This window comes from Grampus griseus, assembly GCF_964374135.1.
Source record: "Grampus griseus genome assembly, chromosome: 3".
Taxonomy (NCBI): Eukaryota; Metazoa; Chordata; class Mammalia; order Artiodactyla; family Delphinidae; genus Grampus; species Grampus griseus.
This window is the reverse complement of record NC_139019.1, coordinates 27,165,874-27,180,165: the sequence shown is the minus strand read 5'-3', so window position 1 is coordinate 27,180,165 and position 14,292 is coordinate 27,165,874. Positions and strand designations below refer to the sequence as shown.

At 38.8% G+C, this 14,292-nt stretch overlaps 1 protein-coding gene across 1 annotated transcript; it reads right to left on the bottom strand.

The window, feature by feature from the left end:
• Positions 1 to 3,696: 3,696 nt before the first annotated feature.
• Positions 3,697 to 13,435, bottom strand: LOC309820969 (phosphorylase b kinase regulatory subunit beta-like; the record flags this gene model as incomplete). The annotated part of the gene is given in 4 exon segments (XM_082652019.1): positions 3,697 to 4,926; positions 4,929 to 5,502; positions 5,506 to 6,247; positions 13,302 to 13,435. Coding segments are annotated over 4 exon segments (2,265 nt in total). The 3' UTR covers positions 3,697 to 4,111.
• Between the last annotated feature and the right edge of the window lie 857 nt (positions 13,436 to 14,292).

Sequence of the window (14,292 nt, the reverse complement as noted above, 5' to 3'; positions counted from 1 at the left end):
GGTAGTCTTTCAAGTTTTAGACTTCCTAATTTACGCTCTGCCCTTTGCTGTACCAACCAATAAGTTAGTTTTGTGGTTTATGTATTACTCTTTTTTTCAGTTGGGTTATTAGGTTGATTTTCCAGACACAGAAAAATTCTTATTTGAACTAAAAAGAAAAAAATAAAATAAAACTAAAGTTTTAAAATTTGTAACGGTGAGGTGTCTCTTTCCTTGTCTTTGTTGTTTTCTCCTTAACACCATCTGTGCATCAGTAATTTGTTGAAAACTCCATCTTAATTTTATCATTTTAGTGTATTTTGTTAAATAAGACACAAGACATTGAGTTTCTTCAGTATTTTAGATGGCTTTTAGAGTCCAACGGGAAATGTTAACAGATGAAAATAATAATAATAAACCCTTACATTGTTGAGAACAGTCAGACCCTTCTGGAAAATATGTGAGTTCTTTCACTTAAGAAGCCTACTGTTGGAAAATAAAGAAAACTATGCTCTCATGTGGTCCTGTTGGCCAGGATATAGTCAAAGCCATTAATTCTGAGGTCTTGCTAGTCTTACCATCTTAAGTCTGTTTTCTCCAGGCCACAGAGAGGAACCCAGTGTCTGGGTCTAAAGACTGATTTGCACAAAAAGCAATGGATGCAAAAGAGAAAAATGGTTTATTCATAGTTTTAGAGCAATCAGGGACTTGAGACATCATCTGGTTTAGAGATTTCCCGACGTGACCGCTCATCAGAATCACCTGGAGAGCTTTTAAAATACAGATTTCTGGTCCTCATCCCCTGAGATGTTCTGGGAAGGGGATCTAAAAGATTAAGGCCTCCAGATAGTTTTGATGCCTAGCCAGATTTGGAAACCAGTGATCTGGTCAAGCCTCCCTGAATTCTGGTTGCATAAACTGAGGCACAGAAGGTTAAGTGACAGCTCAAGGTTGGCAGCATCAGAACCCAGTGCTCCTGATGTCCCGTCTTCAGTGCATCTATATTAAACTATAGAAGTGCAGACGGTATTTTCAGCTGCCTATTTGATATCTTAAGTGACCTTTTATAGTTATAGGAAGCAGTGGAATAGTGAAGGGAAAAATAACTAATTGAAAGCAAAAACGCAAAGGACTGTTGTGAGAACCTGGTGAAATGATAGGTTACTGCTTCATAAACCATGAAGTGGTATACCGATATACATATACAGAGTATATGCAGGGGAGTAAAACTGTCATATGAAAAAAGTTTTTAAGTAAATAAAAGTAAAATTAAAATGCTTTAAAAGAACTTGATGGTGCATTAAAATTTCTTCAAACTTTTTCCATCTCAGTTAGAGAGGCATAGTCTGCAGGTGAGCAGGACAATCTACAGGTGCTTTGTGTCTGTGGTTTGTGTTGTTCTCTAGGAACTGTGGACCAAACAATGAGACCTGAGTTCAAGGTCTTCTGCTTATTTGCTGCTTGAGCACTCTGAATCCCAGTTCTACCCCTTATCAAATGAAGTGATTAAAGAAGATGAAAGTTTTGTTCTGGCTTTAATCTTTGGTGATGTTTTTTTCTTTCTGCTGACTTTGCAAATCTCTTTACCATCTTGATTTCTCATGTTTTCTAATTCTGCTTTGAGACTTTCCCCATTTTCATGTCATTTCCTATTATTTCTAGTTTTTAATCCAAGAAATAGTTATTAAACATCTTTTGAAATATGGGCTTCCCTGGTGGCGCAGTGGTTGAGAGTCCACCTGCCAATGCAGGGGCCCACGGGTTCGTGCCCTGGTCCGGGAAGATCCCACATGCCGTGGAGCGGCTGGGCCCGTGAGCCATGGCCGCTGAGCCTGCGCGTCCGGAGCCTGTGCTCCGCAACGGGAGAGGCCACAGCAGTGAGAGGCCCGCGTACTACAAAAAAAAAAAAAAGTATTAAAATATGTTACTCTGCTGAGTATCTGGGATATAAAAATGAAGAGTATGGTGTTCCTGACCTTAAAAGAACTCACATTCTGCAAGGAAGAGAGCCATCTAATAACCACATTCTGATAAAATGTGGTAAGAGCTGCAGTGGTGACATATGTAAAGTATCATGCAAGCATATGGGAGGAAATGATGAATTCTTCCATGGCGATGGAATACACGTGGGGATGTTGTCAAAGGTTTACAGAGGTAGAGTGATTGGAGTGGATGTATAGAATGAGAGGTATTGGGAGGAGTACTCCAGGTGAAGTATGGATAAAAGTGTGAAAGTGCCTGGTGTGTTCTGGGAATAACTACTAAATCTGGAGTGGGGACTGCAGTTTGGTATAGAGTGTGGGGTACTTGGGTTAGAGAAGGAAACTTAAAAGGAAGACTCAGATGAGAAAAACATGATAAGTTACCGATTTTAGGAAGATTGCTGCGACAGCAATGTGGTTGTGTTGAAATGGGATAGAATGGAGAGGGAAACCAGTCATTGGGGCTTGTAAATAGTTATGGCTGTAGATGAAGACATCAGAAGTTAGACATTGACATCAGGGTTAGGGAGGAAGGCGGCTGTAAGAGATGAGCAGAGAGACTTTAACAAGTTCCTTCCTGAAATTAATTTAGCACATCCATTAACAACAAAGAAGCAAAGCTACTTGCATGTAGTCTTAGGATTTTTTCCTTTCTCTTTCTTCTCACCTCCCATCCTCCTTTGGTTTTACTTTATTTCAAGCCTTTCCCTTTTTCAGAGAGATAAAATTAATGCCAGTTTCTAAAGGGTCATTCACTACGCAAGGCCCTGTGCCATCTGGTTCCCCTTTATCTCTTTCTATTTCTCACTCCTCTTCAACCATGCTGGCTCCATTGCTCTTGCTCAAATGTGCTAAACACTCCCCCTCTAAGGGACTCTACATTTGTTCCTTCTTCTTCCTAAAATGCCCTTCTGCCATATATCTACATGGCTCAGCTTTCACTTTATTCAAGCTGACCTCAGGGTAATGGAGGTGTAAATCCCCTCCCCCGCTAGGATCTGACTGGCTAGCCATTCTCGCTCTTCCTCAATTAATCTCAGAGCCTTTTATTCTACGTTGGGGTTTGAATGCCTCTCTAGAGGAAAGGCTTTTCTACACTCAAATGGATTCCCAGGGGCTTTTTCTAAAGGAGCAAAAGGGGCCTGGGGAGGGTGTCTGAAGGTGAAGGTAGCAATAGATAGCTTCTTCTTCCCCTCTGTAAACAGTATTTTTCTATGCCATCCTCACATCTCAGGCGTTATACATGGAAGTCCCCACATGTAGGGGATGGGAGGATTTCTGTTCCTCTCCAGAGTGGATAAGGGCGAGAGAAAGGTGTGTATTTATCGAAAATTAAATTTAATAACAAGTTTCTATGAAAAATCAAAGCTTTCCCTCTATGCTCCTCCTTCTATCCCCTGAACTGTTGTGTTTCCCTTTATACACTGACTCTACCTGACCTCTTGTATGTATATATTGTTTATTGTCTGTTCCCACCCATTATAGAATATGAGCTTCCAAGATACAAGGTCTTTTTTTTTTGATCAGGCATAGATTTATTATTTTAGTTCAACCACTACAGTTAGCACAAATACAAAACCACAATCATGTTTACAAGGCAAAAATTGTACAATAGCTCTGTATACTAAAATATTATCAATAATGCAGTTTGAGAATCAAAATATCAACTGGCTGATTTTGCTTTTATGATGCATACTGGTATCTTTTTCTAGCATTATAATACCACTTAAAAAAATGTACCATTCTTTCAATATATTTTCATTCCTAGTACGCATAATTAGTTGGAAAATTCATTTAATTGGCAGTAAGGTGGGAATTTAGTCCAAAGTGCAAAGACTCATTTTGACGAGCTGTGTAATCATAAAACATGCAGTGGTGAACTTTCAATTCATAAACAATTACTATTGTTCAGTAAAGATTATTATTGTAGTGGGCATAATCATGAGAACTTACTTTCACTTGATTATAAGCAGTTCTTACCACCAGATTGCTTATGGCATGCAAGAGGTCCAATAACTCTGCCAAGGGTGGGGCAACTACTCACCAGCACGATCAGCCCACACATTAATGGCTGCCGTGATTAAGCTTCAGCACAAACTTAACACACTTCTGGAAAACCTGCCTCAACAGAGTCTCTAACACCTTCCTCACTAGCTAACCAGACATGGGTCATCATTGCTTGGCCTGACTTCTCCTTCCAGCAGCAAATTCATCACGACCTTTGTCAAATAGCTGCATGTTCCTCTTTTTCCCAGGGGGCGAGTACTGTAAAAGGAAGTCATGTCATCTTGTTTTTCAGCTTCTTTTAGTAGACTCTCATCTTTTTGAAATTCATGAAATGCTTCTTTCGCCAGTTTGTCTAGATCTACTTTGTCTTGAAATTCTAGCTCAGGGTTTCTTTCCAGTACAATGGATACAACCATTAGTAACTCCACAACTATCTGTCTGTATTTTGGCTGGTCAATATTTCCCAACATGTCTTCAACAAGGAAAGAGAAATTCATCTCATACATGGTCATATCTGACAGGGTTGGTTGCTGGGGCAAATGCCTTCCGGCTACAATGATTCCATTGGGTGTGTGCTCCAGGATCTGCCACACGCAGTCATAGGACTCAGGGGGAGTTCTATTCAAAGACCCATCGATCTGACACCTGTTCAGCCAACATCTTCCATTCCGTCGAGGCTGCAGAATACCCAGGAGAAGCTGTTTCGCTTCACTAGGTGACATCTGATATAAGTCTCTGGCTGGCTTGTTTCCGCCACGGATCTGTAGTTCATACCCCATAGCATGGATCATCCACCCACTTCGTATTTTCAGCATGCCACGGGATAACTCCGGGTTATTGGAGATGATCCAGCCAATGTGAATGACCAGTTCTTGCTGAATGACCGACTCCCTCTCATCATGGGTATTACACTTGTAATAGATGATGTTCTTAATCACTCTTGGAGACAAAGGATTGAGATAGCCTCTTCTTCATGTCCAAAGGCACCCAGAGTTACCTGTTTGCCCTGCACTAAAACATTAGTAATGGATGGGGCCAGGCTGTCCACTAGTTTACTTAAAAGACTTGCTGTATGGCGCACCACCGACCAACATTTTTTGCTGCCAGCTCTTCTGTAGACTCTCTCAATGTGATCAGAAACGGTACCTTCCTTTGTGATGAAGTTGGGCCCTTCTCTTTTGAGCAGTATACCCAGCAGGATGGCTTGGCTAGCCAGACAACTACAGTCTTTCAGTTTTTGAAGAATTTCTTGGGTGGGTTTGTTTTTCCATTCAGTAATGGTGACATCTGGCTGCTGTTCTTGTTCAGGAGCATTGGAGGTGCTGCTTTGTCGTTTGACTTTTGAATGTTTGGGAACTTCTAGTTCCTCAAAACTCTTAAATTCTGGAAGCTCTTTTGTGTCACTGATTCGTAAGAAGTCAAGTTGTTCTACCACAGCTCCAGATATTAGTGTCTGTAGACGATCAACGTGAACTTTCACTCCTCCAACCACTCCTTTCTTAAAAGCTGCCAGCATATCTAATAAGGGATTGAATCAGCTACCTCTTATATTGTCTTCCCAGATGAGAACAAGGAAAGGTGGATGTCCATGCATTTTCCAGTATTGCTTAATAAACTGTAGTGCATTCTTTATGTCATCTATCAGCAGTAAAACATCTTGAGACATGTAGAAATCACTTAGGTCAAAGATGAAAGGGTAACAAACCACAGTCTTTCCTAGAATGCGATAAATCTTTGATGTACCGAGGCAGCCAATGGGCCTATCTGGCCCTCCGCAGAGTCCTGATTTTTCATTGATCCCCAGATGGAAATAAGCTTTCACAAGCTCCTGCTGGGCCCAGATCTGAATGGGTTCTACCTGTTGAGGAGTTTGAGTCTGAATACCATATGTGTTGAGGAAAACTTGAAGGCGTTGGCTTTCTGCTATGAGCGCTACATAAACAACCAAATCATTTTCCAGTGGGCCCTGATTGGAAAACCTCATGCTCACATTACGTTGATTCTGTAGTGGGACATAACGCTGAACAGGATCAATGTCTTCAGGACTAATTAATTCATCAGCCAGGAGTTTTGCGATGACATAAAGGGCTGGTCCCCAGAGAAACAGTTTTCCATCACGGCCACAGTTGCTAGGAAATCGCTTCTGACTACCAGGGTTTCTTTTTTCATATTCTACAAAATCAGCTGGCACAGAGTAGTACTTTGGTATGACAGGGTAACCTGAGAGGCTTGTCTGCTCACCCCCCGGGGAGGGTGGGGGCTGGGAGCTGAGGCTCGGGCTTCAGAGGTCAGATCCCAGGGAAAGGACTCGGTACAAGGTCTTTATCCCCAGCTCCTAGAATACTGTGTGGTTCATAGTAGGCATTCAATAAATATTTTTTAAAGAATATCTATGCAGGCTGGATTTAATTAAGGACCTGATCAGAGTATTTATTTGTACTCGTTTATTTTTATATGACGGTAATATTAAGATCGCTTCCTGGAATCCCAGGAATAAGATAGTAGGTTTTGTCTTCTTGGCTGCTTGATTTTTGTTGTCGTTGTTGTTTTTGCTTTCTTCATTCTTTAAATGCATATATGCACATAGATCAGAAAGATACTATTGGGTTGACCAAAAAGTTCCTTTGGTTAATGAATACCCAAAGTTCTTGGTGAAAATGAAACATGTGTCTTTTATTTTTACTTAAAACCGAAAGAACTTTCTGGCCAACCCAATACACATCGAAATATTTATTAACTGGTTGCTAGTTTTGCTTAAACTACAAAGTGTGAATGTGTGTGTGTGTGTTTATGGGTGTGTTGGTAGATGGGAAGAAGAGAGCGGCATACTGGGAATAGGTGTTTCTAAAGAAATTGCAGTGTCGATCAAGAATTTATGGACATATAAATGAAAAAGGCCTATAAAAGCACCTGTTAATTTTTCATTCAACAAGCATTTTTGAGCAAGAATGCAAGGCCTTAGCAGGGGGGTGAGTGGTGCACAGAATCCCTTATGTTAAAGGATTTACAGTATAGTGAGAGATACAGGCTTATATACCCTGAGCTATGCTACAAGACTGAGGGTACTAACTAAGACCTGCAACAGGAAAGCGAAGTGCTCACAGAGGAAGCAGAATAGAGACTTAAGTACAAACTAATAGAGGTGACTATATGACTATGTCACTTATTAGCTAAGGGATGCCAATAGTTAAGTGACAAGAGCATTTAAGGTTCATTAGGGAAGGCTTCAGAGGAGAAAGGAGGAAAGTGCAGCACCCGCTTAATACATAGGGGAGAGTGACTATTTCCTGTGTGCCCTACTTCCTGACAGAAAGATGCTTCTCTTTCTAAGGCTGCCTCTTGTCAAATGAGGAGTAACCCTAGAGGACACGCAAATGGCTCTTTAAGTTCTCTAAACTCTTCACAAGTTTCCTCGTACATGAATACTGGAGGAAAGAGGTACGAGGTTAGGATATTTGTCTTCTAGAGAAGTAAACTAACAACCTGGCTAACTGTCTTATGGTATGGGGAACTTGCTGGGCAATTTTAACATTGTCAGCCAGTGCCTGGGAAGGAAGTCATGTGGGCCCTGACTCCCTTTGAAGACAGGAAAGCCAGAGGAAGGACATGGGTTTGTTTTACTATTCCCTCACCCCTACCCCCAGCCCTCAGTGTGAGAAAAGGTTATCATTTCGTGGCTTTCAAGGTTTTCTCTCAGGAAAATCTTTTCCTTTGTTCTATTTATGCCACAGACCCAGACAAAAGCACTCGTACCGCAATTCTGGAACAGTGACACTCTAGTCACAGTGCATGGGGAGCTGAATGAGTCAGCCTGACAGGGACTGGCTTACATCCTAATTATAGAAAGAAAACAAGATTGTTTTAGATTTATTAAAAACTGGAAGGTGCTATTGCTGCACATGAACAGAAAATCCTCGCCTCCAGTAACCCTTGATCTTGTTTTAACATAGAAACAGAAAGTGAGCTGAACTATACACTTGCCTGTCTAGAGGAAAGAATGCTTCCTCTCCTTAGCCTTGAGCTTCAGTGAATTAGAGGAATGAGTGAGAAATGAGGGTGTGAAAAAGAGGCTGGACACAGTGGTGCTGCCCACTGAATTATTTTCCATCTGGAGGGAAGGCCGTTGCTTTCAGTATATTCTTCAAAGGAAAAAAAAAACGGTAGTGAGCTCAGTCAAATTTAAATATTACCTTGTAATATATTTAATACTAAGGAAATGGACTTGAGTCACAGCACTGAGGGCTTGGACAAGGCTCAGTGCATTGGGATGATCTGATGCATTCTGTCCTGTGTTTATCTGAACATCTGCCGAGAGAAAAGAGATTGGAGCAGCATGTTAGTCCTGACAGTGGTAGAGGAGGGAGCAGGATAGCACGGTATGTGTGTGTGTGTGGTGGAGGCAGGCATATCCACATGTACAGAAGACAGTTTAGCAGATAGACCAGTTAGAGCACCAGAAGCTAGGCAGAGGCAAGGAATGATTCCCCTACAGACTTCAAAGAGAGCATGGGCCTGCTGACATTCTGATTTTAGACTTCTAGCCTCCAGAACTGTGAGATAATGAATTTCTGTTGTTTTAAACCTCCAAGTTTATGGTATTTTATTATAGCATCCCTAGGAATTAATATACAGTCACTCAGCTAGTAAGTGACAGAAATAGAATTTGAAACCTAGTCTATAATCCATATCCCATGGCCATTTCTAGATGGAGACATTGGAATGTTAGGCTGAATTTCTGTAAATATGGCTTTCCTGACAGTTGAAGTATATAGGCAGTGACTGGTAATCACAGGAGTAGATACAGTCAGGTTGGAAGTGGGGCTGGCTAAATTTGAGCAAGTAAGGATGAAGTTAAGGCGTATAGTTGTTCAGTCTTGCCTAGTTCTGCTTCATCCCACCTAGCCCTAATCCTCAGTCTGATTACCTGCACAGGGGAATAACGAGAGCTAAGTCAGTCCAATGGGTTAGGAAGAAGAAAGCAGAGATTGTTTTAACTTCAGAGTTGGAGGGAAAGGGGAGAGTAGTTGGATAACTCAGGGATTTCTAGGTCTGTTGTTGAGTTGCCAAGAGAAACTGTTATTTCCTTCTTTAGAGGTTCCTAAAATCACTCCTAAATTATTCACTGACTGCTAAATGTGTGTTGGGCACATTGGGGAGGTGACGACTGTAAAATAAATATGAGCCAATCCCAGTAATCAAGGCTGAAATCTGGGAACACAAAAATTAGTATATCTGAAAATATTAGAGACAGTAAAACTGTTCAGGTTCAACTATAAGTGTAATAGGAGTTCAGGAAGGGATGACAGAAAAAGATCCTCCTTTTATTTATTTTTTTCCAGCTTTATTGAGACATAATTGACATATAACATTCTGTATGTTTAAGGTATACAGTGTTTTGATTTGATACACTCATATATTGCAGAATGATTACCATTAGCTAACACCTGCCTCACATCACATAATTACCACTTCTTTTTTGTGGTGAGAACAATTTAAAATCTACCCTGTTAGCACTGTATTATATAGCAAGTATATAATACAGTGTTACTAACTATAATCACCAAGTTGTACATTAGATCTCCAGACCTTATTCTTCCAGTCCATGAATATGGAATATCTTTCCATTTATTTGTGCCTTCTTCAGTTTCTTTCAGCAATGTCTTATAATCTTCAGTGCACAGATTTTTCACCTCCTTGTTGAAATTTATTCTTAAGTATTTATTCTTTTTGATGGTATTTGTAAATGGGATTGTTTTCTTAATTTCTTTTTCTGATAGTTCATAGAAACACAACTGCTTTTTTGTATACTGCTTTTGAGTCCTGCAAATTTACTGTATTTGTTTATTAGTTCTAGCAGGTTTTTTTTTGTGTGTGGAGTCTTTAGGGTTTTCTACATATATAATACCATGTCATCTGCAAATGGATACAATTTTACTTCTTTTTCAATTTGGATGCTTTTTAAAAAATTGAAGTACAGTTGATTTATAATATTATATTAGTTTCAGATGTATAGCATAGTGATTCAGTATTTTTACAGATTATACTCCATTACTGATTTGTACCCTTTTAAATGTCAGTGTTTCCTAATGCTCCATCTTCAGATCTTCTTTACCCTCTCTATGTACTCTATGGCTGATCTCATGATGTCAGCTACTGTCTGATTCCTCTGGAGTTGACTTTTATTCTGAATTTCAGATTTTATTTATAGCTATAACTGCAATCTTCTCACAGAAGAATTTAGAATCAGCCCAGAATCACCATTTCCTGGGTAGAGGGAAGCAAAGTGATTGCTGTATCCCAGATCAAACATAAAATATAGTAATAGCTGCTAACATTTATTGAGAGGCCTTCCAATCATTTGCCTACTTGGCATCAGACCTATTTCCAGCCCTTCCCCTTTCCCAGATAACTATATTTTCTGGACTCCCTTACCAACCGGTTTCTAGCACATTTCAGAAAATAAGCACTGGCGGAAGGTTGGAGGACTGGAGACAGAGTATATCCTCATCTTTATGTTTCCAGTAGGATCTCCGGAAATGGCTATGTCTTTCTCACGGTTCCGGCTTCTTCCAGCTCTTAGGCACTGTTAAAACTACCTCCTCCCTTTGCTTTCCAGTCCTGTGGGGTAGAGAGACTTCCTGTACTTGTTAATTTCTGGATTGCTTCATGTTCCCCTGTTTAATCTTTCAGCACATCCAACATACTTGAAAACAGATTCCCAGGGTTTGGCTTCTCTGCCTGGATCCTGGTTGTTCTGAGTACTCTACATATATTACCTTTCTAATCTATATAACAGTTCTATGAGGTAGACACTATTATTTCCCAATTTTAGAAATGAATAAACCAAGGTAAATAGAGATTAAATGGCTTGTTGAAAGTCCAACAGAAAGTGGTGGCCTGAGCCTAAACTCTTGAACACTAAATCATGTTGCCTCTCATTAAAACAGAGTCATTCACCTTTGACTTCAAGCATTTCTAACTGAAGAATTCTTTCCTGAGTTCTGAGCTCCAGGGTCATTGGCATCTTGCCAAATGTCTCTGGTGTTGCTTCTATTTTTAGGAGAGCAAATGGCCAAAGGACTGCTTATGTTATCCTCCATGAACCTCTAAGTTCTATTTTGCTTTCTCTAATTTATATGTTCCCCCCACCCCGCCCACCATTTCTTCTACAGGCCTCCTACCACGGTCACTCACTGGATTGTCTTGATCCCATCACACAGTGCACTCAGTGTATCCAGAGGTTGCCTCCTGCTTTAGTTTTGCTCCCTGCCTCATTTCTGCCCTTTGCCAATTCCATTGGTACATAAGGACAGGTCAGATATACATCACACAGGAACACACTGATTTTTTTTCTAACGATGAATTGAACGCTTCCCAGAAGAGCTTTGCCATCTTTTTCAGCATAACTTTTTTATAAATACGTACTGGCTCTCTACTTAGGATTCTATGAATATACTATCTAATTTTATATTTATTATAAATACTTATATTAATTTTTATTTTTTTCCCTTATAGTCCTCTTTGCTTGAAATGTCCTTTCCTTTATTTTCTTCCTGGTGAAATCATACTCATCTGGAGAGGTAAGATCTAGCTTAAATGCTATCTATTCTAGTAGTCTTTCATGACTCTCTCCCCTCCCCCCTGTACCCTGTCCTTACCTAGATTGAATAAATCACCTCCTACCTTTTGGTTCCGTATCACCCTGATCACCCCTCTGACCCAGTTCTCAGTGTGTGCATGTCTGTCTCCTAAGTAAACTTGACAGTAGAGATCATATCTTTGCTTTTGTGTTTCCTGTCACCTAATACATGTTAAGTAAATTTGGGGGTTGAATCGGACCAAGCAGTTTTGTTGAAATCCGCTTAGGAGACTTGTTGATGACAAGCAAACAATATTTAGTGAATGTTAAGCAGCTGAAACTATCTTCTTTATAGATCTGGCTTTTGTTCTTTTAATTTGATATGTTATAAATTGGGACACTTGGTGAGTTTTTAAAATTTTTTTTTTAATTAATTAATTAATTTATGGCTGCGTTGTTTCTTCGTTGCTGCTTGTGGGCTTTCTCTAGTTGTGGCGAGCGGGGCTACTCTTTCCTGCAGCACGCAGGCTTCTCATTGCGGTGGCTTCTCTTGTTACAGAGCATGGGCTCTAGGCACGCGAGCTTCAGTAGTTGTGGCACGCGGGCTCCAGAGCGCAAGCTCAGAAGTTGTGGCGCACGGGCTTAGCTGCTCCACGGCATGTGGGATCTTCCCGGACCAGGGCTCGAACCCATGTCCCCTGCATTGGCAGGTGGATTCTTAACCACTGCGCCACCAGGGAAGTCTGACACTTGGTGATTTTTATAATGAATAATTTGTACTCTAGATACTAAGTTTTAATGCAGAATTGTGTGTGTGTGTGTGTGTGTGTGTGTGTGCATGTGTGTGAGAGAGAGAGAGAGAGAGAGACAATGGGAAATTTACTTGAACATTTTTTTTTTCTTTTAGACAACCACCTCACAATGTTATTTTGAGGAAACATGACTGAACGGTAGCAGACTATTACTTTGTAAATATAACTAAATTCCTGTGAAATACTCAGCGATGGAGGATAGGTATTACAAAATCATCAATAGGTTATAAGTTGGTTTATTTCTAATAGGAAATATTTAATGTGGAAAGAGTACGTTTTGGTGTAGGGGAGAGCAGTTGATTTATAATATTATATTATAATAATATATAATATATTATATATATAATATATATTATATATATAATATATTATATATTATATATAATATATTATATATAATATATAATAATAATATATAATTATATATATTATATATATTATTATATATATAATTATATATATTATATATATAATATATATATAATATTAGTTGATTTATAATATATTATATTATAGTTGATTATATATATATTATATTATAGTTGATTTATAATATATAATATATAGTTTATAATATATAGTTGATTTATAATATTATATTATAAATCAGTTGATTTATAATATTATATTATCTATATATTATATATATATATATAATCAATATATATAATCTTAGTTTATGCACACATGGGTTGGGTATTATGTGTGTGACTTACCAAAAGATGATTATTTAGCTATGTGGGTATTATAAGGGCCATTTACAAATGGTTTACTGAAGGGCTAATATGAGTTAGTTAATCGTTAAGAAGTTTGCAATTTCCAGACTAATATGTTCCCCTTTGAATGGTTTATTAAGTTGGTCATTTCCCAAAATAGTTTAGCACCCAGATAAATAGATCCATTGCAGTACCAAAAAAAGCACAATAAATATATTTTTCTTACGGTTCATCATCCAGCGAAATCCAGAGAGCATGATCAAAGGTTATAGCCATCAGAGTAACTGTTCCATATTGCTCTGTAGCTTTAGGCCTGTAAATATCAGTGTTCCATCCCATGCTTTTTCTGGCTTGTATCATGGCCACTGAGCCAATTCTTTTCCTTTTTAAGTTTTTTAACCTGTTTATTTATCCCAACATGATCTTTCTTTCTGCTGTTAATTTATGTCAAGGTAGAAAGTTTAGACCCACAGTGCCTGATAAAAAGCATGCAAGTGATTTGGCCAGAAGTACAGCAAGAGTACTAAAGAAGAATATCTTATAATTTGTGAAAATGAAGATTTTCATTGGCTGGAGGCAAGAGAGTACACAAAAGGAAATGTATGAGAGGCCAGATTGTAAATTCAGCAGGATTTTAGACATGGGTGGAAGCCCTTTGACATTGCAAAGGGCAATATAAACATTGCTACAGCTGGGAAGAAGTAACTATCAATTGTGCAAACAGGAGCTGCACTGACTATGATCAGTGCATCATGGGACTTTAGGACCTCTGAAGAGAATGAAACAACAGCCAGGAAGCAGGACTGCAAAATGCATCTCCAAGAAACTACAAATAAGGCATACCCAGGCATACATATAAATACAAGTATAAATATATACCACACATATAAAGTTATGTTTGATTTTTGTTAAAATAAGACCACACTATGCACATTACTCTGTAACTTGTTTTCCTCATTTAGCAATGTATCATTGAAAGCACTTTCTTAATATATAGATGTAACTCATTGGACTTTCAACAAGGGTGCCAAGACAATTCAATAGGGAAAGAGTAGTCTTTTCAACAAATGGACAACTGGATATATATATATATATATATATATATATATATATATATATATATAATGTGCAAAAGAATGAATTTGAACGTCTTTCTTATACAAAAAAAATTATTTCTAGTGGATCATGGACCTAAGTGTAAGAGCTAAAATTATATA